A 25,943-nucleotide genomic window follows, 5' to 3' on the forward strand; every position below is an offset into this window, starting at 1 on the left:
TAGCATACTTGAAAAATCAATGTATGAACCAGCAACTGTGCATAACGATCTTGCAGAAGAGCCATTTCTGGGGGGTGCTCATGCTATTCCTTTTGACAATTAAATTTTCTAATAATTGCTTGAGTCTTTCCAACCACCTATGTATACCATTCAGTGGCTGCAAAAGGGTTTTCTCATGAAATACCCACCTAAATCCACATGAAACATTGTTGTCAAAAAAACAGTTTAAATAGCAGCAGGAGATTAAGAAAAGTCCTAAAACTGAAGATAACAGATGGTATAATCTCAAATTGCATGCTTTAAGTAACTAGTTTGTGTCTTGAAATGAAGCTTGCACCTAAAATTATATTATATATATTATATTGTGCTGTCCACTTCCACAGAAAGAGAGAGGATAGTTGGGGGCTTTTTTTTTTTTAAAGCAGCAAACACTTGTCTTTGTACTTTCTCTAATAACAGCTTTGCTCTTCAGGTGTTTAATTAAAGGGCACTTTATATTTGGCAATCTGGGTATCAGAGATAAGGACACAGCATAGCATTATTGCTTCATTTTTCCTGACTATTTCAACTTCCAGGGTTTTTTGCTTTCATCAGTGCTTACAAAGTAAAGGGGGAGGGGAGAAGAATAGGCATACTTTAATAAGGTTCAATTTAGACCAACAAAGTAACAAGTTAGAGAAAAAAAAGCAATTACTTAAAAATAGTTGTATTTATATTCCACCATTTGCTCAAATACTGTTTTTTGGGGTTTTTTTTGTTGTTTTTTATAAACTTTCTACAGGATGTTTTAAAACAAGTTCTTCACATTGCTTGTCAACTATATACTTAGGGAAACTGAGGGAAATAGTTCTGGTTGTTTTTACAGTTTAATACATGTACAGTACCAAAACGATGGTGGTTAGTCACATGCAGTCCATATGAGATTCTAACATAACATTTAATGAATTTTCTGATGTTGACCATCCTTTTGATGCTGAAGGTAATGCATCTGTAGAAAGCAGTGACTGTAGATTTGGGTTACTGCTCTCTGCATCTTCCAGTTTTTCAGTGTTGTCCTCCCAGTTAATGTGGAATCTTGTGACTCTGGGATTAGACGCCAAAATATTCCTTTGAAGCTGGGTGGGAAGAAAAGAAATGGATTATATAGTGTTTATGTCTCTAATCAGAATTCACATTCATATAGGTTTTTTCCTTTTACTCCTGCAGCCATATATGTGCAAAATAATTTGTTAATGTAATTGCAAATCTGTAGCTACTACATATGGATAAAAACATGCTTACAGAAATACAGCACTAGTCCATTTGCTTTAATATCCAATCCAGCAAAATAAAAGCATCCTCCTAAGAAAGCAGTTAAGTATTCTGTGAATTCAAGACTATACAACTTTGCAAGTAACGTGCAAGGGTTTTACTTTAGGCAGTGCTTATTAAAGCAAATAACTACTCCTACAAACATTCCGCGTGCCGCATGACTTGATCAAGTTCTGCATCAATTTCATGGTGTTTACCATAATTTTACTGCTTCCATCAACTGTTTCTCCTCATTTAAGAGAAAAGCTTTTCCTTACATTAAATGGCTATGCTTTGATTCATCTTAAAGTGAATAAACATTGCTCTGATTTGGTAGTGGGCACACCTTGACACTGGTCACATTTTATTCTTATAGTTGGCCTTTATTTGTCTTTGAAGAATACAGTTAATTTTGAAGGATGGCAAATTATAACAACTGACCCCTTATCTCATTAAAGTTGAAACTGGTCGTAGAAAAAGTCTTCCTTGTTAGTAATGTTTATTTTATTCCTCAAGGAAGCGCTCTTTTTAAATATTTCCCAGCCCCTTACGCAAACTAAGGTGACCTGGTAGGTCTGCTTCCCATCAACAATAGTTGAATGTGTTTAATGACCTTACGTTCCTCTTGCACATTTAAGTTCTGCCCTGAAGTCATATTAAGACTGTTTTGTACAAATATGTGATAGCTTTTGCTGTTCTTTTTCATGCAAGCAGTTTTTATATTTAGAAAAAAAAAAAACAACAACAGAATTATGACAAGATATTTCAAAGTTCAGTTGCTTAAAGAAAGTTATTCTAGCATTCACACCAAAAATAACAAAAGATTTTAATAACACAATAAATAAAAAGAAACAGATTATAAGTTTAAGAATCAAAAATCAACAGTAACTGTGAATTTTGAGTACACTTAAAGCATCTGATCCTTGAAAATAAAGTTAAGCAAGAAAATCATCAGCAACTTTTAAAAAACAGTTTACATACCATTTTAATTAAGTTAGTTTGAGGATCTGTTTCAGACTATGGGAATTATATCTGTAGTCATTACAATACATACATTATTCCACTCAGTTCTTCATATACCTAGTTGTATAATTCATATAAACTTGAGAAATAGCCCATTTTTTTTTTAATCATGACCACTGTGGACATGAACATGTACACATCAGCTTTTATAAAGAGAAAACTCCAATTCCACAAGATCTTTTACTAAAGCAAGCCAGGATACAGTACAGAACTTTGTGTGTTTGTTCCACAGGTGTTGGTCTGACTAGTTTTTGATGTTTAATTGGCTTTTCTCCTCCAAACAATTCTGTTTCACATCTCGTTTTTATTCTACTGCTGGTTCAGTTTTTAACATGGAAGTAACTATGTTTTTCAAGTTAAAATATAAACTTCTGACCATGTTGTCCACTAATTGAATAGTCATCCAACCTGCTCTTACCAGGTTACCCATCTTCTCTCTTTTCATAGGTAAGTTGTTTTTCAGTTTCTGCTTTGCAGAAAATCAGAACAGTTGTGTAGGGACCGTGTTGAATTAAAACTTCAATTTCAGATCCCAATTTCCTGTCCTATAGAAAATTTTTTTCTTTTTTTTTTTTTTTTTTGAAGAACAGAGCCATTTTGTCAACAGTGATTCAGGTAGAGGGAACCCAGTCTCTATTTCTTTTCAGGAGTATAAACTCATACTGACATCCAAACAAAGCTTCAAATTAGCAGAAATTGTTACTGATTTCTGAATGTTCTCCAAATTTGTGGCAAATACATGGTACTTCTACTTTGTCTCCCAGTCTTTTTGTGTTATTGAAACGTAATTTATAGGATCATTGGGAGTTTGATTCTTAAAAATATTTTATAAGCATACAATAGATAGACTGAATGTGCCTTACCTTAGAAAAGTCTGGTTTTACTGGTGGATTCTCTCTCAGTTCTGTTTCAGTATATTCGTTGTTTACATAGTAGCCTACTCTAATAAATTCTTGACCTCGATATGTGCATGTAATTAGCACAACTGTTACACCTACTGCATCTGCATCTGGAATAAGCCCTGGGTTAGGAGCATCAGCCTAGATGAGAAAAGGAAAGATTTATTAGAATAAAATCAATACTGTACATCTGTCTAGCAGGGCAATCTCAAGTAGTATCTCCCAGAACTTAGCAGAGAATGTATGTAAATTTAAAATGTTTCTTTCAAGTTAACCTGAAAGCAGACCTGCTTTTATAAAAAAAAATCAACCATGAATTTAGGATGGTACCCTCTAGAGAGGGAATTACTTACAACAGAGTAATAGTGTGTGCTGACATTTCTCCAGGGTGATTAGACAGCTTTGATCCAAAACTGCTTTTCAATACATAATTAGCTGAGCTGTTGTTTGAACAAGTGTGCCAATAGCTCTCTAATTCTACACTGCCATTATTCTCTAGCCCACCTTAGTAATTCAGTAGAAGTATTTCTTTCCATACCTCTTAGGTTGACTTGATCTGTACGCATTTTTTAACATGACTAACACCTTACAAATACAGACTATAGTTTGTATTTCAGCAAAAGCAAGCACAGGCTACAGTGAGGTCTGGACTATCCCCCAAAAGTCTAGGAAAGGAACAAACTTATTTCTCTCATCTGCTTCCACATGCCTACGTTTCTTAAAATGCATGTAGTTAAATGCACTGACCACTGTGGGACATCATACATTTTGAGCAAGTGTACAGTCCTCATAGGCAACTAACACAATTTTCCTTAGCATCCTTACTTTCTGTAGTACTGTAACTATTAATAATCAATAAAGGTTACTTCATAAAATGCAGTTTACCTTGGTCTCTTAAAATGCTTTCTAACCAAACACTTGGTGATAAACATGTGGTACCTCCTCCTCTAAATTTAGACTAACAGCAATTTAAGAATAAATGAAAAAGACTCATATTTACAATTTTGCATGGCAAGCCCAAAGCTAATAATGAACACTTTTGTTCTGAGTATAAATTAGTATTAATTATGTTAGAATAGTTCAGGTGTATTGAATCCTGCCTTAAGACAGAAGATGAATGGCATTAATTTTTGCTATCCGTCTCATCCCTGTTTTTCTGTAGTATTTATATGCTCTAGCACTGTGAAATTCAGGAGCTAGTAATCATGCATCATTGACTTCTGCTCTTTGCTACTTCAATTTTGAGCCTTCAAACCAGTCTGGCTTTTTATAAGAAGCTACAGGCACTTTACAGAACAATTAAATGAATTGGACCTCTTGGGTATAAACACACCAGGGAACTGGGTAGACTCCCCCAGCCCTGAAGGGAGCATGCAGTGACCAAATGACTTTATAGCATGTCCAGGGGAATGGCCAAGGAAAAGAAGCGTAGAGGCTACAAGAAAACACAAGAACTGCCAATATATGAATCTGCTACATTCAGTCATCCTACTCAGTGCCTAGGGCCATGTGATCACCTGAAATTCCACAGTAGGCAATTATAGAATAATACACTGCAAAAGTACGCTCTTCCATTTAATTCCCTAATTCCCTACTCAGCTAGCACCTAACATGGTATTTCAGCTCTTCCTGACTGCCACTGGCATTTCATGTCCCATAATATGTTATGATATGATACAGCTGTGAACTTGCAGAAATACTGTTCTAGTCCTACTTAGCTACTGACTACTGTTTCGTTGAGTGGCAATGACATTGAATGTGATTCTTAAAACAATCTGCTATCTTTTCTCAAATGTTTAACTTCCTGCCTTGGATATAAAGCCTCCCAGTTCCCTAGGGAACAGGTAGCCATACACAGGGATACACGAGTGGTTGCAAACAGATGTTGTGGTAGGCAAAAAGAAGTAGCAAGATTAACTTCCACATAAAAAAAATCACAGTCTTCATGTGCCATTCTCATGCTAATAATTATTTAAGGATTTTATGAAATCACTCAATGCATACGTTGTATTGAATTATCTTGCTTTTCCACATAAGACAACAGATATGCATTTAGCTATTACTAGAGAGTAGCTAAATTAGTGTACAGTCATATCTCCCCATAAGATTATAAATAATTTATAATCTCCAAAAGAATCCCCAAATGCATAGAGAGAGAGAAGGCATCAGGGTTCATTAGCTCCGTCTTGGTATTTTAATCTAAACAGGCAAGGCAGTATGCCTTTAATATTGAAATCTTCTAAAATGTTAAGAATTTAATTGTCCAAGTCTGAGAAGCACAACAGTTTGCCACCTTTCTGTATGCAAGACTAACGTATCAACCTGATACACAGCTCCTTTTTCACAAAGGCAGTTTTATCACCCTCAGTATTATATGTGTGACACTCCATTTTATTTGCTATTTCAGTGATTTCTGTATTTAGAAAAGTCTACAGCATATTATTAGCTGAAAATTTTATGCAATTCTGCAAAGGTCTTTTTGCTGTGTTACCCTGACAAAGACCACTTCTTTGGTTTATGTACGTGCCTCCTGCAGCTCTGCAATGCGCCCCATTCTGCCCTTCCCTTGTTCTCTCCATCTCCCAGGCAGTATTAGTTTGGTGAATAAAGTAGCTTTAGTCACCAGCAAATGCCTACTACAGCAGTTCAGTTTTTGATAGTCTCTTACATAAACGTTAGCTAAATCCTACCCTCACCTGAAATCCAGTGGTTTTGAAGTCTAATGTACTCAGACCAACGGTAATTCAATTAGAAATAAAAGGGACACTTTATAATAACACACCAATTCAGTCTCTTACCTATTCGAATGTAAGCAAGATGCTTGCATGCCCACTCCTAGTTTAGCTTTAGTGTCATTTATAAACACTCACATCCATTTAAAATGGAAAGGAGTCCATTCTACTGGAACTGCAAGACCAGTAAATTCCAATTTTCAAGCCCCTCCTATTATGACACAAGAGTTTTTTAGGCACTTGCCCCCTGCTTCTCCCCGTTATTGTCAGTGATGACTCTCTGTAACTTGACTGAAAATAGTGCAGTACATCACATCTTGATAATAGAAGAACTACTGGTATACAATGCATTTGTTATGAACATGATGAACAAGATCAACAGCATCTTCATTTTCTGTGTGGAAAAAAATAGGGCTCCAAAACAAAACAGAAACGTTTCAACTCGCACAAATAATTGGTTAATAAACATAGCCTCCAACCCAACCTCATTCCTTCAGTGTGTCCTGAAAGGCAGGGGAAAATAATTCTTCATTTGGAAGTTTCAGAACCTGAAGTTTTCAAGTAATTGAGACTTACACTATGAGCCTGATCTAGCGAGTGGCAACCCTGCTCACAGCAGGTGGTTCAAATCTGGTGGGCATAAGTCCCTTGCAGCCCAACACATTCTGTTATTTTATTATATAAAATTATCATCACCTACAGGAACCATGCCTTTATCAGTGTATCTTATATTGATACTACAAATGAAAATATTGCTATGGAAATATTGGGGGCAAAGTATAAATCTTAAAGAAAGGTGTGTGATACCTGAAGAGCTGACTGAAAGTTTTTCAAGCTATTACTTTTCAAGTGCCTCTTAGTGCGATAGTCATTTTTAAGGATCAAAATAACGTAATTCCTTTAGAAACAGTTAATTCAAAACTTACCTGAAATACAAACATGTGTCTGCCTGCAGGAACAGGTCCTACTAAAACAGAGTCTAACACTTGGTCATACTCCTCACTTTCAGCTGAACCCACATAAATTATCTTCCATTCCAAATCTGCAGAACAAGAATTAAATAACAAACATGATTTATCATTATAGTTAAGGGTCTTCCACTCTTGACTATGATTTTGCTTAGTTTAAAATTGTTTCTTTGGCAACTGGTATAAAGGATACGAAATTTGCCTTCATCAGGGGAAGATGATGCTTTCCCCAGTCCTCATGAACTAAACCACCCCACCACCTTTCTCTAGTCAGTCAGTACTGCAGGAGTCCCACTATTTTCATAGGCAGGTTAAGCTGTGGTTGTTCTATACCAGGCAGGGTCCATTTACTCATTAGGACATGCAATGAGAATTTCCTCAGCCTGCAGGATTGTCTCCAGTATTCTGGATTGCAACTGTTTTTCCTCATTAATGAAATCGTAACCCTTCAAACAGCACAGCATAACTGACCAGGTTCTGCATCAGAGGTTCTGTTTACCCCAAAAGTGTTAGCTAGTTGGGTACTGCAGGCGCTCATTGGGTCAGCTGATGACCTTTTGTTGGAGTCTATGCAGTTTGCTGTGTACAAGGAGTGAGGACTTACAGGCTAGATCATTTAAGGCTATTATACCATCACTTGCTCATTCTAAACCAGTAATACTTAGTACTGAAAAACATGCCTTTGAAAGATAACTTATACCTTTAAAAGGTTGATCTGATACTGCTGAGTAACGATGACATGGAATAATTTAAAAATGGGGGGAAGTGAATTCAAAGAATTTAGTTTTAAGACAAGTGGTACACATGGATGGCTGTAAACAGGAGAGTAGACATTAGTACACAAATGCTAAGGAAATGACAGCAATTCATTATTTTGGAAAAAGCTATTTAATCTCATTTTTAAGTGTGAAAAATAGCAGTGCTTACCCTAACTGTATCCTGTAGTCTAACCTTTATCAGATGGGGGAACTGAGAATTTTGAACTGGGCCACCGCTAATTAGCAATCTGACCATCCAGATTTAACCGCAGTGTTAAGTGCACACATTGAGGAGCAGTCACAAAACGAAGGAAAGGCACGGTGATGCCCTGTCCTGTTCTGCTGGGGGCACTGCTGCGTGCCACACGGTGTGAGAATTCAGGTGCTGCTGTCCCGAGTAAGCCCTGACTGCCCGAGGCAGGGAGGAGCAGCCACAGGCATCAGGGTGGATACTTAGCTCACTGGTGCAGGCTGCTCGAGCTGAGATGCTGATCAGTTTCAGGATGGGTGGCAGAGGCCTGGAGGAAACCCAAACGCAGACAGGACTTTCTCAAAGTTCCTGACAGCACCGCCAACCCTCCGTGTCTGCCACTGCCTCTAACAGTGGCAGAAACCCGTGCCGAGAGAGGCAAACAGGGACAGAAACGTCCCCAGTCTCCATTGCCGTAAGTTTCCCTCCCTGCTTCCCGCCGCTTTCTCGGGCTCCCCGGCGAGCAGGCGGCACTGGGCCCCACCGGGGCCGGGCCGGTAGCGACACCTGTTCCCGGGCAGCTCCGGCGTAGCGGCCTCCGCCCCCGCTCGGGGCCGCCGCACAGCCCGCAGTTTCCTTCGCCGTGCGCCGCCGCGTTCGAATCTCCCGCCCGGGGGTTCCCGCGCGGACTCTCGGGGCGCCTCCCGCGGAGAGGCGCGGCGCGGCCTGCCGGCGGCGAGGAAACAACGCTGCGGAGCGAGCCGGGCCAGACCGGGCCGGGAGCCGCTCGCGGCCCGCCGGGCAGACGGGAAGGCGTGAGCCTGGCCGAGAAGGGGCTCTTAGCCGCGTCGCCCGCTCCGGGGTCCCCGCGGGGCGGCGTGCAGGGCGGCGCCGGGCCGCCTCCCCCCGGCGGCAGCCGGTAACTTTCGAGTGACTTCCAAAAATAGTGGCTGCCGCCTCCCCCTCCTCCCGGCACGGCTCGGCGCCCCCGGACCGCCACCCGCCGGGCCCCGAGCATTGTGCCCACGGAGAGCCGCCTGCCCGCCCTGCCTCCCGTTCCTTTTTTTTTTTTTTTTTTTTTTTTTTTTTTTTTTTTTTTTTTTTTCCCCTCCTTTTTTTTTTTTTTTTTTTAAAGTGTTAAAATGGAGCGCGAGGCCCCGCACCGCTCGCTCCGAAACGCTGCCCGCGCTGCGGGTACTGCCCGGGCGCAGCGGTGCGACCGCGCAACAGTTCCGCTCCCGCGTCGCGGGGCCGCGCGGCGCCCTGCCCGTCCGCCCGCTCCCGCTCTGCCCCCCCACGCACACACAAAGCTGGCAACATGGCTACCACCACTCTAACAAGTTCCTCGCAACTTGAAGGCGGCCTCAACGATGGCGCGGCGGGGAGCGAAGCGGAGCGGCGGCCCCGGAGCCGAGAGCCCGGAGCGAGGGCTCCGCCGCTAACTTTCCCCGCCGGGCTCGGACCGGTCGGCCCTGCCGGAGCTCCGCATCCCCGCGTGGCGGCACGGCTCTGCGGGGAAGAGAGCCGTGCGGCGGCGGGAGCAGGCCCGGGCCGAGGGGAGCCCGCACGGCCCCGCATCCGACGGCCCGGGGCCGCGGAACCCGCGTCCGGAGAGCGGTACTCACCTTCCGACAGGTCCTCTATGCACTCAAATGTGATTTCGAACTGGAAAGGGTTGTAGAAAGGAGAAGGGTTGTCCAACACCACTACATTGTTCACCTGAACCTTTGCCATATTTTGAAAAAAACACAATAGGAGGAGCGCGTGAACGCCGCACGGCAAAGTCCCGAGCGGTGGTCTCCGCCGCGCACGAAGCCCCGCGCCCCCGTCGGAGCGAGGCTGCAGAGCCGCGACTCGGGGAAACTTTTCTTCCCCCCTTTTATTTACACCGGGAGCACTCCACACTGTTCGCAGCTTTCCTATTTCACTCAACTACGGCCCATTCTGCCCTGCTCGCCGCCAGCGGCCGCCCGGATTGGCCGCGCGCTGGGCTAGGGCCCTCCTCCCCGAGCCGAGCGGAGCCGAGCCGACCGCCGAGCGGCGGCAAGACAGGCTCCTGCGCCCGCCCGGCCCCGCCGCGCGGCTCGGCGCCCCCGCCCGGCCAGCGCCCGCCACCGCCGCCAAACCGCCCTCCAGCCGCCGGCCAACGGCCGCGCGGCACGGGAGGGGCCGGCCCGAGCGGGCGGGGCCGAGCGCGGAGCCGGGGGGCGGCCCCAGCTGCCGTAGGCCGCGCCCCTGCTCGCGCGTGGGTTTCCGCCATGTGCTGTGGGCTCGCTGGTTTTGTTTGTCCGGGGATTATTGTTATTATTATTGCTTGTTTAATTCTTTCTGCGAGCCCGACGTGTCAGGCGGTACGTGCTGGCTGGGGGCTGCCCGGCCGAGCCCGCGCCAGCCGCGCCATGCAGCCCCACGGGGGCCGCTGTGTGAGCGGCCTCCTAAAAACCGTCATCCCGTGGCTGTGCTGTAATGAAGGGCCTCCGGCGGCGCCGCGCGCCCCGAGCACAGGCGGCCCGGGGAGGAGGCCATTTTAGGCTGCCGTGTGCGGGGATGGCAGCGGTGACATGTCACCGGCCGCCGCCGCGCTGGGGAGAGCCCTGCCAGGGGCTGGGGGTGTGAGGTATTTTTTCTCAACGCGAGAAGCGATTCCCCGAGGAAATAAATATGCGGTCGGGCAGTAATCGTGCCTGCAGGGAACCCTTGAGTGTGCAGCAGGAAGGTGTGGAGCAGACATCTTGCCTGAGCCGTGCAGGTGAGGAGCAGAGTCTGCCATGTCTGCAGTGAGAGCAGCACTGAGGCCGTCAGTTCTTAATGGTCTTCCAAACCACTGCTGGGTTTGGAAAGGGAATTACGTTTCTGTATTTACAAAGAAGTGTCACCATCTGATAGTTGCCTCATCTGTTGCTCAGTGTACGTTTTTAGCATTCTTCATGTCAGACACAAGGCCAGATTGGGCACAGTAGAAGAGGTTCCTCACAACAAGCTAAAATTACTATCAAGAAACGTGTATTGCCAGTAACTTCTGACTGATCTGCATAGAGATGAGCAGGCAGCAGCATCTTCCCTGGGACATGGGAAGTGCTGGGTGGGGAGATCGTTGGGCAAGCTTTGCTGTAGCGTTTCAGAAGGCTTCAGGCTAGCAGCAGCCTGTCAGCTACCAGGATATTTTGAGCAGAGCACTTTGTAGTGAAAGAGAAGGGCTAAAGATAGAGAAAAGACTGGGAAGTAGGGACTAGGAAAATGGAAAAGAGCTGCATATACTTGATAGTGAGCAGCCGTTATCACAGCTTTGAAATGTTTCTGACCTTCCATGCTCCCAGTGTCACTGTGCACATTCAAATGCCTGCTGGAAACTTATTTTGTTCATTTCATTTTGTTCATTTCATTTTGAATCTATTTATTTTTTCTAAGCTTTATTCTTCAGCTCTGGAATATTTGTCTATTTAAGCAGTTGGTGGGTAAGGAGAGCTGAATGCATCCATTCTGTAAATTTGTGGGCTTTGCAGTCACCCCAGTTTTCAATTTAATCTAGCAGATTTGATTTTTTCACCCTTGTTAATAAGGAATTACTAAGTTTGGAAAGCTTAGCAGAATCTGCTCTACAGATCAGGGCTAACCTGCATAACACTGGTGGGATTTTTTACCAGCAAGTGTAAATGAAATGCATGGTAGTGATATGTGGTGGAGTTAGCCTGCTGTTTCTCCTTCTGTCTGTGGCACAAGCCAGCGTGCCATCTCCCATTCTTTCACTCTAGTTCGCTCCTGAATCTGAGAAAAAGACTGACTGGAATAATTGATTCTTCAGGTTTGACAGTGACTGCTGTGAAGGACTTTGGGGAGTGGAACTTGGAAGCTGGAGCGCTGGTGCTTGCAGATGGAGGCCTTTGTTGTATTGATGAGTTCAATAGCATCAAAGAACATGACAGAACCAGTATCCATGAAGCAATGGAGCAACAAACCATCAGTGTAGCAAAAGCAGGGTAAGTGGCATGTTAACATATGTGACAAAATAATGTTTCTTGTACACTTACAAATTGAAGAGATGCTTTTCATGCTAACAGATTACAGCTGTTTTCTTTATTGTACTACATAGTTTTGTTCTCAGTGATATTGGTCAACAAGGTGAACTGACATTTCATAGACATACCTCGTTCACTTATCATAGAATCATATCATAGAATGGCCTGGGTTGGAAGGGACCTCAAGGATCATCAAGCTCCAATCTCCATGCCATAGGCAGGGCTGCCAGTCTCCATACCTAATACTAGTTCAGGCTGCCCAGGGCCCCAAACTTCCGGATTTTCAGTCTACTGCTGCGCTTAGACAAGGACTCTTTCCTAAAAACTGTGTTCTTGTCATTTTGTGGGAGCTATCATAATAATTGTATGTGAAATGAGGAACCTAGTGAAATTAGTATTGGAACTCATAAAGCAGGATTTCATTTCTCCAATATCTAATAATACTGGATTTCCAGACTGCTCCAACTTTTATGTTGGGCAAGGCATGAATATAAATTCCTACTTGCGTTCATGTCCACTCTTTTTAAACCAGTATCTATTCAAATCTGCTGCTTCTTACTCTGTCAGTTTGATCTCTGAGTTCAAACCTCTTTCTCTCAGCTATGAGCTGCTCATGTCTGGGCCCAGATCATCCCCTGGCTTATATTAGTGAAGTCTGCTACTCAGAAGGCACCATCCATTCCACATCCATCCTTGTTCCCATCCACTCTGGTCTTGTTCCCATCACATCTTCTTGTCTCCTCTAGTTGATCATGTCCTTTCTTTTTCCGGGCATCTGCACTGAATCTTTCTCCAGCCTCTTTTGCTCTTGCCATTTTTTCCACTTTACAACTCACCTCCTCTTCCCTTGCTGTTGCATTCTCTTTTGGGATTTTGCTCAACATTTCCTGTTGCCTGTATGACATCTAATGCATCACCTTTTCCTTATGTTATATAATATGTTATACTGTGCTGTGTATCGAAAGTATGCATGAATTTGCTTGGTTTATGCATTCTTAAAAATGCATTCACTCATACTTTTTCATCAAAACCAATTTTGATGCAGCCCTTGCAAAAATACTAGGCAGAAAGTGGATAGATCATGTTCCCCTCATGCAGGGAAGTGTCAACCTTTTTGCCAGCAGTGCAGATGGGGACAAATGGTTGGAAACAGTGCAGTATTTCTGCGTGATGAGATAGTGATGTATTTTAGTCGGGTTCCTTGTTGCGGTTGTTTGAGTTTTGAAGACCTCAAACCACAACTTTACCTTTTACCTTTAAAATTCTAGCTTGGTGTCAAAGTAAAGGTAGAATAACTGCTTCCTTAACGGAAATAGTTACATTGCCCCACATTTAATAACACAGACTAGGTTAGTATTGTTAAGAGAGAAAAATCTCAGTTACCCTGGAAATAGAGTTGATATGGCTGCCATTGCTGTTTGACTGGGTTAATATCCAAAATGTGATTACAGACAGGAATAAAACATATGCTCCATTTTATTTTGCTTTCTTAAAATGTGAATTAAGACAAAATTTACCTTTAATTGTGAAAAAAATATACCGTAGGAATCCACAAAATAACATTTGTTTCTGAAAAGCTATGTTAGCTTTAATCAGCTAAGGATCTAGCTGTATAGAAAGATGACTTGTGGGAATATTGCCTAGTCACTTTTGATGTGCTGAGTACAGTCTTTAGTTGCTATTCTCTGACTGAGAAAAGCTTTGTGTGTAATATTCATTACTACAACAATTATATGTAATGATTAGCTCTTAGCACTCTTTGAAGGTAAGATGTGGTCTTTATAACATAAAAACATGGTATTTGTTCTTAACACTTTGGAATCGTTTACCTTTCCCAGCTTAATTCAGCTGTTCATCTTACTTCTCTCTAGTTTGGTATGTAAGCTTAATACAAGGACAACCATACTGGCAGCAACAAACCCCAAAGGCCATTATGATCCTACTGAGTCTGTCTCTGTCAACATAGCTCTTGGCAGTCCCCTGCTGAGCAGATTTGACCTGGTCTTAGTGTTATTAGATACAAAGAACGAGGAGTGGGACCGCATCATTTCGTCTTTCATCTTGCAAAATAAAGGTAAGAGCAGTCTTTTTAAATTATTTCCCCCCCACACCTTTCATTTTAGTATTTTATTTTTCAACGTTTTGCATGAATCGGTGTTCATGTGTTTGCTGTGATAGTTGCCTGTGATGGTGGTTGTCTTTCTAGTAGGAATAAGATAGAGATCACTGATTAATTAGTAGAGGTGATCTGTGAACGCCATAGTTACCTTTACTCTGTGATCAGACCATCAGCCCAGCTCAGTAAGTGGGTGGTTTCCATCTTGGCCTTATTACTTGATGTGCAGATCCTACACATGATACTATTTTACATGCTGTGAGTGGGAAACTTAATTCAGACAGAACAAGTCTGAGCTGCGCGTGCTACAGGACTCATGGAGTGCTTAAACAGTGTGCAAAAGCTGCATGCTGTGAAATTAGGAAGGGCAGTGTGATTTGATTTTAACCAGCCCCTCATCTGCTTTAGGAGCATGACTTTGATCCCCGTTAGAGATCAAGTGATTAGAGGAACTCCTTCAGGTAGCTTATTTCGTTTTCTTCCCTTCCCAAAATGTATCCCTGCAAAAAAATGTTCAGAATATGGCAGGTAGTCTTTGGTTTTTTTGGAGCAGGTAAAATAGCCAGAGGAAGTACAGCAGTCACGTGGCACTTTACATTTTACACAGCACTGGAGTGCTTAATAACAACCGTACCATCTTGTGGGCAGTGAGCCTGACAGCACTGCTGTTGAAATTACTGCAGGCTCTGCTGTGGATTGTGTTAGGGGAGGGATTGGGTGGTATGCAACATTCCACACTGGAATTTAACGAAGTCCTCAAGGACTAATGTGCAGGCACTCCAAAAGGCCCCAGAAATACAGTAAAATGTCCTTTGTATTCACCCACCTAATTAACAGTAATCCTTAGGAAAGGGCTTCATATCTGTCCTATGTTCACTGACGAGGCAGTCGTTACGCAGGTTGCCCTAGCAAATCAGAAAGGCTCTGGAGCATGGAGAAGATGAAAACCTACTTCTGCCTTATAAAAAGGATACAGCCAAAGTTGTCTGATGAGAGCAACCTGATCCTTGTACGCTATTATCAAATGCAGCGTCAGAGCGACTGCCGGAATGCTGCCCGAACCACCATTCGCTTGTTGGAGAGTTTGATACGCCTTGCAGAAGGTAGGGCTGGGACAATTTTATTTTTAGGCTGCCAATTAACCTTTATAAAATGAATAGATTGGAACTTTAATTATAGCCAGTGAGTGGAGTAGCAGCTTTTCTATAGAGATACAGGTAGATGAATCTTGTGTTACTTTACGATCTAAAGAGATTTGGAGATTTTGAATGTAGGAAAAAGTGTTGTATTTGGATGATCAATATCAGTTTTAATTTCACTGTTCTCACAGACATAATAAAGACTAAAGCCATTGGAAGGAATTATATTAGAGAAAAAAGTCTCCAAAGATATGTGTTGTTATGAAAAGCAAATCTCAGGAATCATTTTTCTTAATTTGAGCCCTGGGTTGCCATTCTACTCTGCCTGATGAAAGGTGTCAGTTATTGAGAACTGTCCTGAAATGAGTAGAACGTCAGCACGTTTTTGTTTCCTTCAGTATCAGTAATCAAGTCTGTATTTTGCAGTAGGGACTACAACATTTGCAACTGTAAATTCAAGTTATATTTCATGTACAAGAACAAAAACAAAGGAAGCATAGATCTCTATCTTAACATGATTTCATTTTCTAAAATGTCATATTGACTATGTTCAAGGTGAATTTAAAAGAATGTACTGTATTTTTGTATAAAGAATCGTAAATGGTCTTCATGCTTTTATACGCCAGTGAGCTGTGTAGTACTTTCTGCATCAGATGTTTATACTTTGGTCTCAGTTTTCAGGGGACACTGTTTAGTTGAAATAAATTCTTAAGATTCTTTAAGTATAAATTCTTTAAGCTCCACATGTTACTTATGTATTTAAGGTTTCTTATATTCTTGTGTGCCTCATGTTTGAGACTTCTAATAGGACTTTATTCTTTCAAAGTACGTTATAGATGTTATTAATTAAACTTTCTCACGCTGAATAGGAACCATGTTTCCACAGCCAATTAGGATAGCTTCATGTAGAAAATTATTTCCATTTGCATTATATCCACTTGCAAAAATCAGTTTTGTTTTGCTGTCTTATGAAAAGAAAGCAAGAAAAAATATAGCTATGTAGAGAAAAGCATGTTTCAGAGCAGTTAGAAGAAATTACATCTTTTCTGACATATAATAAATTATATCCCATTCTTTGTTGCCATATCTAGCATTTTATGTCAACTACAGCATTTTGTGTTGTGTTATTCAAACTGTCCTGTTACTGTAATTCAGAAGCACATTACATTCTTTATTTGTAAAACTAAGTCTTCTAATTCCTATTGGAATTAACACCAAAATCAAAAGGACCGTATTGATGTTTACGTTAGATCCATACACAAGTGTTTGAAGAGCTAAAGAAGTTTGAAGAAATATCATCTCCCTTGTAGTACAAAAATTGCTTTTAACTTCTAATGTACTTTCACTCATACTCTCAGTGCCCGTTTGTTTTTGCTAGCTCATGCCCGCTTGATGTTTAGGGATACTGTGACTTTGGAAGATGCTGTAACTGTGGTATCAGTGATGGAGTCTTCTATGCAGGTAAGATTTCTTGCAGACATTGTAATTGCTGTAATACCACATTAATGGATTTATCATGTAGATATATGCCAACTCCTTTAATCTCTTTTGAGAAGATTTCATGTTATCATGGAAAATAGATCATCAGAGACCTTGACAATTAATTTTTGGTCCATCTTGATGACAGAAATCCTTAAACACAGGTTATAATGGAAACTCTGGGTGAAGTGGATTTTGTTATGCTATAATAATTTGCATTTTAAAGACCGTTTGAGGGAAAAATTATTACATCGCTGTCTTTAATAGTCTCTGATGAATTTTTCTTGTGTGTCATTACCTTGTTGCTCATGAACTAGGCATGAGTGAACCAGTCGTTTTGAGAAAGTTTCTGTTGGTTGCCAAGATCAACACTTTGCATTGCAATTAAAGTATTTTAAAACATGGTGTTGGTGGTACTGAAACTCACAGAACTTTTAGGAAAATAATTTTACTCTGAGAAACCTTGATAGTTCAGTACGTTGGTTGCCATACACTGAAAATTGTGTTTTCTAGTTATCACTTGGATTTGTGTAATATTTCTAAGTTAAAAGAAACAAAAAAGTGAAAACAGGCATTGAAAGAATGTGGAAGGCTACATTATAATTTACTGGAGCATCATTGGGATAATGAATGTAAAGAAAAGAGGCAGATTTGGAGCAGAAAAAAAGGGACATGAATCTGGTAGAGGCTTTTTTAAATGGGAATTTGGAAAATATTTTTACTTCTAAAATATATTTAAAATAGACAGTATTCCTTCAGATAGAAAATTTTAAAGAGAAATAAAGATTAATGCTTTGGAGTAGAAAATAAGTAACCATAAGTAGATTATCCTGTATTTTTCACATGGGGGTGTTTTGCACTTCTGAATTATTTGGTTTGGGTTCTGTCAGAGATACTCTACTGCACAGATCACTGGTCTGGTCCAAACTGGCATCCTCTATTTCTGTATAGATTGATATGAATAGGTCAAAATTAAAGCAATTTTTATAGCATCCATTGGCTCAAATATGTTAAAGACTTTTGCAGAAGTGGAAATGGACCTTATTTGAAATAAAGTGCATTGAGGTAGATGTACAAAGTCACATGCGAGGGGTGGCCCTTGTGATCCCCCTTTCTCTTTCAATGAAGCTTGAGAGATTAATTGCAGTTTGTGCCACAGATAATATACTGTGCACTTTTGCACATGGAATTTGTCTTTAAAAAATACTGCAAGGTCTGATCTTAGTAAGTCGCAGAAGATTATTCCTTTCAGCTGTTGTTCATCTGGCACTCTGTTGAAGAGCTCAGTTTTTCAATGACAGTACTGCATCTGAGTGAAAATAACCTGTAACACTGTATCCAACTGAAAGAGCAGAAGATACCACATAAGTGTTAACTGTAAATAAAACTGCAATTACTGATGTTGGAATTTGCTGGGACACTGATTTCGCACCAGTATGATGTTGAGATATAAGAAACCTGAAATACTCATTTTTTTTTTTTCGCGACAGATCAAAAAGTGGAGACTAATCAATGTATATTGCCATCTTAAATCTGTATGTAGTCAACACCAATAAATGTAGGAAAAAAAGGTACTATTTTAATGACGAGTCACTTTGTCATGTTTCTTTGTCCCTTGAGGTCTGCGGTTTGCATAACAAGCATATGTCTAATCAGTGCTGGGGAGAAATGTCCCTGAATTGTGACTGTATGGGACTACCTGGGAGCAGTTTGTATGCTCATCGTATTTGTTCTATTCATTCACTTTTAGGAGGAAGTGTGTTTTTCTAAGAATTGGCAAACTTGAGATCTGCTACTTAAGGCATCATACAAAAATCTTTTTCGTAACTTCTTTTATGTAGAACAGATTTGTCATATACCTAAGTGATCTGTGAAAAAAACAAGCAATAACTTAAGTGGGATGCATTAATGTTTGCACAGCCAACCTTAGTTTTGATATTGCTTAATATTGGTTTTAGAGGGCTTGAATTAGCCATGTGAGTGATGTTGCTTCAGTATGAGGGTTTTTTTTTAAATGAACTTCTAAAATTACAAAATGGAAAAAAACCTAATTGCCACAAACAGCATCACATGAACCACTTTTTCAATAGGGGCAGCCTATCAACTCAGAATCTCTATGTCTGGAGGCTGCCTTTATTGAAAACTTGAGGGCCATGAAATGCTGTATGGCAATTTCTGCTTTTAGAGACTGTCCTCTTTTGCTGCTGCTTTCCTGGTGCTTGATAAGCATGTTGTTGATCAGTTGGATTGAGCTTTATAGATTAGTCAGGAATGGTAAATGCTGGCTAATCTGTGGCAAAACAGGTGTGTGGTTTTTGTGGTTTAGTTTGTTTTGTTTTTCCAAAGAGCTGTAGTAGAATATTTTGTGTGGAACAAATCACTTTGTGCAGATGTTCTGTGCCATATAAAAGCTACTTCATTTCTCACAAGATTAGAAGTGTGGAATTACTCCTAAATAGTTACATCTATTCAAAAATATTTTTGCAGTTTGATTTCTCTCATGTTGACAAGCCTTAATATCCAGGTTTTTCCACTTAAATAAATAGGAAAAAATAGTGAAAAAAATTAGCAGTCAGAACATCTTCCATTATGAAAGGTGCTTACATGAACAGAATTTTTACAAGGTATTTGGAAGCCTACTTTTAATTACTAATGTCTGTTTTTAATAATGATGTTCTCAAGCTGTAGATGGACATTCTGTTTTTCTATAAAGAAATAAAATAGGCACTGAGGAGGAGTAAATGGCAATCTTGAGCATAAAATTATTCCATGTGTATGAGCAACCTTGCCTGTTGGAACAGATCTAAAAGGATCCTTTGTGTCACTAGAGTTCCTCAGTAAACATTTGCCACGTTAAGCTTTAAAATATCTGAGAGAGAATTTTGTATTGAATGGTCTCTGCTGCTTAAATCTGATGCTAAATAATAAAGGGAACTTGTTTTTTAAAATCTCTTCTGGTGCCATAGGGAGGTGCACTTCTTGGAGCCATCAATGCCTTGCACACCTCATTCCCAGAAAACCCAATGGCACAGTACCGAATGCAGTGTGAACTCATATTGGAGCGACTGGAGCTGCAGCATCTTTTGCACAAGGAGCTACAAAGACTTGACAGGTATTTGCAGTGACAAAATAATTCAACAGAGAAAAAGAATCGTTTGACAATAATTTCTTGGGAGAGTCTAAAAACAGAATCTGACCTTGGGAAAGGGCTTGTTGTTCAGAGGACGTGAATAAGCGTTGTATTAAAGTAACACTGAGATCATCACAAGATCATTTCTCTCTCTGGGTTATGGAATGCAACAATAATTTTATTATCTCAACCTATATTGGTTCCCATCATATATCTCAATTCTATACTCAGGTGAATTCCAACTGAATTTACTAGGGTACAAGATTCTGTATCTCAGCATGTAGTTGTATAAAACATTTTGTTATTTGCTTGGTGGAAAACAGAAGATCTGCTTTGTATTTTTTTGCCGCCTTTTGTGTTGAGCTTATGATTCATGCTGTTCTTTTAATGAAAAATAGAATTCTGAATCAAAGTTCTGTTATTTTGTAGAATTTTTCTATTTTTATACACAAATTTTCGGTTTTTACTCTAGTTTTCAATTCACTGCAGTAACCTCTGGAAAGTCTATTTTCTGTTTCTAACAGAGAGCCTTTAACTCACTGGAACTGTGAGAACGCTGTGATTGGTGGGAAATAAATACAAAGTAAATACACAAATATTTGTGTAATGGGATGAGATCAGGCTTTAAAGAAACTTGTAGTTTCTTGCTGTTAAAAGAATACAAATGATTAATATTATTAAAGCTAAGGGAATAAGAACAGTTGGGAAAACACATTTTTTCATTCCGATGTTTTTCAGACTTCATTTTGTAATTTATAGTAAGGACCTTAAGCACAGTGGCAATAAAAGGAGGTAAAAGTGAGGTATCTCCAATAGGCAGAAGAAATCTTGTTTTAAGAAACAAGTGTTCATAAAGGATTATTGAAATACAGTGTGGGATGGAAGATGAGATGCAAAGGTAGGATCAGGTCTGCAGTTGACCTTTCTGGCAGGGCCTTCTGTTATCTTCTTCTCAGGCTCCCTGATGAAGGGGATTTCCCATTGCTTCTGGGTAGTTTGTTCCATTATTGCTCCATCCTAATACTCGTAAAGGTTTTCTCCATATCTCCCTGAATCCCTTGTACTGCAAATTAAGATGATTTCTTCTTCCACCCTCTTAAGCAACTTAGAGAACACTTAATGAACATTCTCTAAACCAGTCCATTCTGTATTAGAAGACTTGTCCAGTGTATTTCCCCTAAACCATATTTTGATAAAACAAGCATCTATCAGCACATCTTGGTGAATCAGGTCATTTCTGTAACTATTCATCAAAATCTTAAGTGTATTCTATCAGAATAGGTCTATTAATAAATAATTGAAATAATGATTTCTGAAAATATATGTCAATATAGTATTTTCTCTCAAATGCAGTGTTTTCTGTCATATAATAGAAGAACTCTAAATTCTGCCACTTAATGCAGAAGGTGTTGAGATATCAAAATGAGCTCTGACTGCAACACCAGCTTCTGGAGAGCTATACATGAAACTGAGTTACTCAGATACTCGAACATTAATTGTAGCTTTTCACCATTCATACATAGTAATCATCAATCAAGACAATAAAGGAAGAAAACTGGAAAAATAACTGACTACTGCTTCTTTTCTTTATTTTTTTTTTTTCATTCTACAGATTACAAAAAGGAAATTCTTGTCAGTTACAGCCTGAAGAGACAAGCTTCAGTGCTACTACAGGATGCTTGAACAAAAATACATTTGAGTCAAAGCAAAAGTCTCAGTCAGAACCTTCAGATCAACAAAAGATTGACTCCTGTCCACAGCCTTCTTTGCCCAAAAGCAATTGTGAAGGAGATGAACACCCAGAAACCTTATGCAACCCAACACTTGGTAATAACATAGGTACAAAACGCTTGCTTAACCTTAACAAGAGAAGTGATGATGGCAGCCTGGGATGGTTTGACAGCCTGGAGGACAGAAACACTGATGCTGAAGAAACTTTTTGGAAGACATCTCCAGATAATGTGGCTTTAAAATCCACGTCTAAGCCCTCCTCTTCAGAGGAAAGAAATTCTTCAATCCCAAGGAGAGAAAATGAAATAAGAGGGTCACTAACAACTGTTACTCTGTGTGCTTCTTTGGAGCAAGACAAAGGTTCTGAGATAAGCAGCAAAAGGACTAAAGAACACAAATGTTTTTCTTCAGAAGCAAACATTCAAGACCCAACGTCAACAAGTGCCAGTATGCAGGAACCAGTTATTACACACCGGGTTTCTAGAAGCCTGCAGAGGCTGCACACAGAGAAATCACATGGATTCTTTACTAGCACGCAGAACTCTGAAGCAAAGGCCCTTCCCTCAGTATTACCTGTGTCTGGCCTGCTGGATCTTTCAAGTGATACAGACTCAGTAGTAGGAGATGAAAATAATAGTGCATCTGCAGCAGCAAAACATGCAGTAATTTCCATGAGAAAACGAAGTAAAGGTCAAGCAGGGAAGGAAGCAAAGACAGTACGTTCTCATGAGCCAGAAATTACTGGCAGTGAAAGTCCTCCAGCAGTTAAACTAGCTAAATTTTCTTTCAGACGGAGGACAAATCATGATCATTCTTCTGAGAAGAAAAATGCAGAATTTTCCCTTTTTCCAAGTGAAAATACTGTTAAACCAGGAGAGCAGCTCCAGGGAGAGCAGCTGCAAAAAAATTGCTGCCCACCTGAGAAACACAAGATGACACTGCCTCGCTTAGGAAAAAAGAGTTTGGAAAAGCAATCCACTGGTAATAAAGGGAATGAAGAGCAGCTGAGTCAGGCCTTAGGGAAAGAGATGGGAGGAAATGCACTGCTGTGTTCTGATGTCACACTTGATGTGTCACCTCCACCCACTGAAAAAAGAAGAGATGGAGAGGAGAAGCTTGGTGGTCCAAGCGCAGCGAGAGTATGCTCCAGCACATTAGAAAACCTCTCTAGGTTCTGCTTTGTGTCACGTCCTGACTCAAAATCAGAAACTCTACCAACTGTCAAGACTGACACTAACAACAAGGAAAGCCACAGCCCATCACTGAAGGTGCCTGTGAGCAATCCTAATAAAAGGAAGAGTTTTGCATTGGGAAACGCAAGTAAAGACAGTGCGGTCACCCGAAAATCTCTCTTCTCAATAGCAGAGCTGGATGATGCTGCATTAGACTTTGACTGGGATTAAGAGTGCATTTTATGAATGGAATTAAGAGGTTAGGAAAAACCCAAGTTTGTAAAATGTGTATTCTCCAAATTACTTAACACATAGCTTTTCTGAATCTACATCCTTCTGTTAATTGTATCAGTATCCATAGGTTACTAAAGCATTTGAAAATAGTCTTGAATGCCTGTTGATACCAATGAACATACTTTAAGGGCTGCATACTTTACATCAGCTGAAGATTGTGTATACTACAGGTCTTACGTGGCTTTTCATTTTCTGAACTCTTCCCGAGAATGCTAATGTGGATTGACTGTTCTGAATGATCTGATTTAACCCAAAGGCTCAAATGTTTCATATATCCAGAGTACAGCGGCATTAGCAGAAAAGCAGGTTTAATGGTCCTTTTTTTCACGTAGCAGTTGGAACTATGTGTGATACAGATCGTCCTTTTGAGTGACCGCGCTACTTTGGAAAAATGATGATGCTAAAAGCTATGTCATTATGTTTTGTTTCCCTATATATGTTTGTTTTCAGCATAGCTAGCTATATTGTGATTTATCATCATGCTGTGCTGAATATCCCCATATCATCAATATCATAACAACTTTGCTACATATCTGGCTACTGTGTTCCTTATCACACTGCTGATGTTGAAGTTATGTATCTAGGGCTTTTTATTTCCGATTTTTTTTTAATTATTATTTTATTTCAGTTTTAAATACGTTGATTCAGATGTTTGTATTCTGGGTCATTTTATCAAAACCCAATTCTGTAATAAACAGGTAGTTCTTCATGGCAGAGAGAACAAATTTCAGGTAACTGGAACTTCTCCGCAATCAGAGCAACTTTAATGCAGGTGTTAAGCCCTGGCATATAAACTGCACTTCAGACCTAGCTTCATGGTGAATAGTTAACCTAGCACAACTTAATTGTGCCTCAGGAAATGCTTAATTGACTATTTAAATTATGATTAGTGTTTTACTACTAGTTTACATCAGTTTACATCTGATACGGTTTATCTTCTGTGGCATGCTGCATCCTATGTAATTCATTTGTCTGATTGGAAATTAATCTACTAGTGTATTACATGTTTACAGAGAGAGGCAAGCCTTGAATTTCCTTCCGTGACTTGTCAGGTATGTTTCTTCTGTGTTTGAATTCTCCACAGAATATTCTTGTTACTACCTACAAGGTAAACAGAGAATGAAATGGTTGCTTATGGCACAGTAAATCCTTTGAGAGTCTTGCTAGCACAAAGAAGGTCTTATTTTTCTTGATTTGTTTAAAATTAGCAGTAGCTCCCTTGAAACTGGGTAAATTAAAATAGTGTAAAATTTGAGGAAATGAGGGGGAGTGGTAAGACCCAAGTATTTCAGTGTGATGCAGTGAAATCATGAAAACAGTAATTGCAGTGGGTGACTTACTGCTAGGAGTTTGAGAAATAACAGAGACATTGTTGTCCATACTGACTGTATAGTAGTACTCTGCTGGAAACGAAAGAAATGGACTTCATCTACCTCTCTCCTAGAGCACAGAGCCACCCAGTGCTGCTCCTTCCCAAAGAGACAGGATGAGGGTGCTCTGTGATTATGGCTGTATTGTCCTTGAAAACAAAATGTTTCCTACAGGATACTGTGACTACACTGAAACTTGATCAAGAATCCAGGGTCAGAAATCTTGAATCAGAAATCAGAATTCTAATTCTAATGGTGTTAACAATAATGACGCTTTCCTCATCTAGAATAATTTGATATATAAAATTCTGTTAACTGTTGCTCCAAAGAACTGTGGGAGTTCTGTGGGAGGCTGGTTGACTTTCATCTCTCTGTGCAGTGGAAATCAGATCCCTGTTGAAATCAGTAGAATCAGAATGGCACAAAATTGCACTTATGGTCAGGGTTGGCGTCTTCTTCATGTTCTCCATGCTCGTGTTGTGTTTGGGAAGGTTCTTATCTTTATATCCTGCTAATATCAAATCTGTTGCGCTGTAAAATCTGCCTGAGGGCCAGGATAACTACATAGTGAATTAGGGTAACTGTACTTTTGGAAAAAGTGAGATGCTTTGTAATGTAGACAGCTACCTTCCTTACTAATGAAACTTGTATTCTAGAAGTAGAGAAATCAAGAAGGTAATACTAGTTCACTCCCATACTTGCTGAGGCTATGTGAGAACCTAAGACCATTTTTGCATTTCAGCACCTCTCTTTGGTAGATTAAAAGTCGACACCTTTGAGCATATCAAAACAAATCTGATAATGTCTGAGAGAATCCACTGGAACAGGCTGCCCAGGGAGGTGGTGGAGTCTCCTTCTCTGGAGATGTTCAAGACCTGCCTGGATGCCTACCTGTGCGACCTGGTGTAGGGAACCTGCTTTGGCAGGGGGGTTGGACTCAATGATCTCTGTGGATCCCTTCCAACCCCTACGATTCTGTGATTCTGTGAATTCTAGATCACTTAAGACATTTTAATTGTTGACAAAGTTAGGCAGCCCTGAAAGAGCACGACTGAGCCACTGTCTACCGTTTAGGTGTGTTTTAGGTATCTAAATCAAAAAATCCTGGAAAATTTAGGCATACTGAATCCTATCATTCTTTACAGTATTTTAATGGTTAGTCATTTCGGAGGGACAATATTAAATCAGTAAAGAGAGAATTGTCTCTTGAAGTAATTAGTGCATTACTTTATAAAATGGAACTGTTTGTTTATTGAGCCGAGTTTTTGAGATCTGGGAAATTTGCTTCTCCATTAGTGTGACGTGAGAAATTGGAAAAGCAAACCAAAATGAATCAAGAACGAGTTGTGCAAACTCCAGTGGCTCTGAGGTCGCTGCTTTTTAATACCACTTTGACACCTGTGCTTTCCAGTTAGAAGCAAAGAGGAGGTGCAGGGACGTTATAGTCAGCTTTCAGAAAGGTCCGCCTTGTCTCCCTTAGCAGTTATTTCCAGACCTCTGCAGTGGTCTTTACCTGACTTTTCCATGCCTTTATTTTTTTAAATCTTTTTAATGATGCTTTTAAATTCGCCTTCACTCTGTTTTCAAGTATTGATCACTTCACTTGCAGAGGAGTCTCAGCATGCTATGCATACAG

At 40.5% G+C, this 25,943-nt stretch overlaps 2 protein-coding genes across 2 annotated transcripts in view; one reads left to right on the forward strand and one right to left on the reverse strand.

The window, feature by feature from the left end:
• Positions 1 to 22,874, forward strand: part of MCM9 (minichromosome maintenance 9 homologous recombination repair factor) — a gene marked incomplete at both ends in the record, with an annotated part of 50,446 nt that extends 27,572 nt beyond the window's left edge. Inside the window, 6 exons of the mRNA XM_079549918.1 lie at positions 11,663 to 11,837; positions 13,748 to 13,950; positions 14,892 to 15,095; positions 16,510 to 16,592; positions 19,577 to 19,722; positions 21,353 to 22,874. Of these exons, the coding sequence (XP_079406044.1) occupies positions 11,663 to 11,837; positions 13,748 to 13,950; positions 14,892 to 15,095; positions 16,510 to 16,592; positions 19,577 to 19,722; positions 21,353 to 22,874 (2,333 nt within the window). The remainder of the gene's footprint in view (positions 1 to 11,662; positions 11,838 to 13,747; positions 13,951 to 14,891; positions 15,096 to 16,509; positions 16,593 to 19,576; positions 19,723 to 21,352) is intronic.
• ASF1A (anti-silencing function 1A histone chaperone) lies at positions 903 to 9,594 on the reverse strand (the record flags this gene model as incomplete). The annotated part of the gene is made up of 4 exons (XM_079550758.1): positions 903 to 1,115; positions 3,177 to 3,353; positions 6,871 to 6,986; positions 9,486 to 9,594. 4 exons carry the CDS (start codon positions 9,592 to 9,594, stop codon positions 903 to 905), a joined length of 615 nt encoding a protein of 204 aa, XP_079406884.1.
• Positions 22,875 to 25,943: the final 3,069 nt, after the last annotated feature.

Source organism: Tetrao urogallus, assembly GCF_951394365.1.
Source record: "Tetrao urogallus genome assembly, chromosome: 2".
Classification (NCBI taxonomy): Eukaryota; Metazoa; Chordata; class Aves; order Galliformes; family Phasianidae; genus Tetrao; species Tetrao urogallus.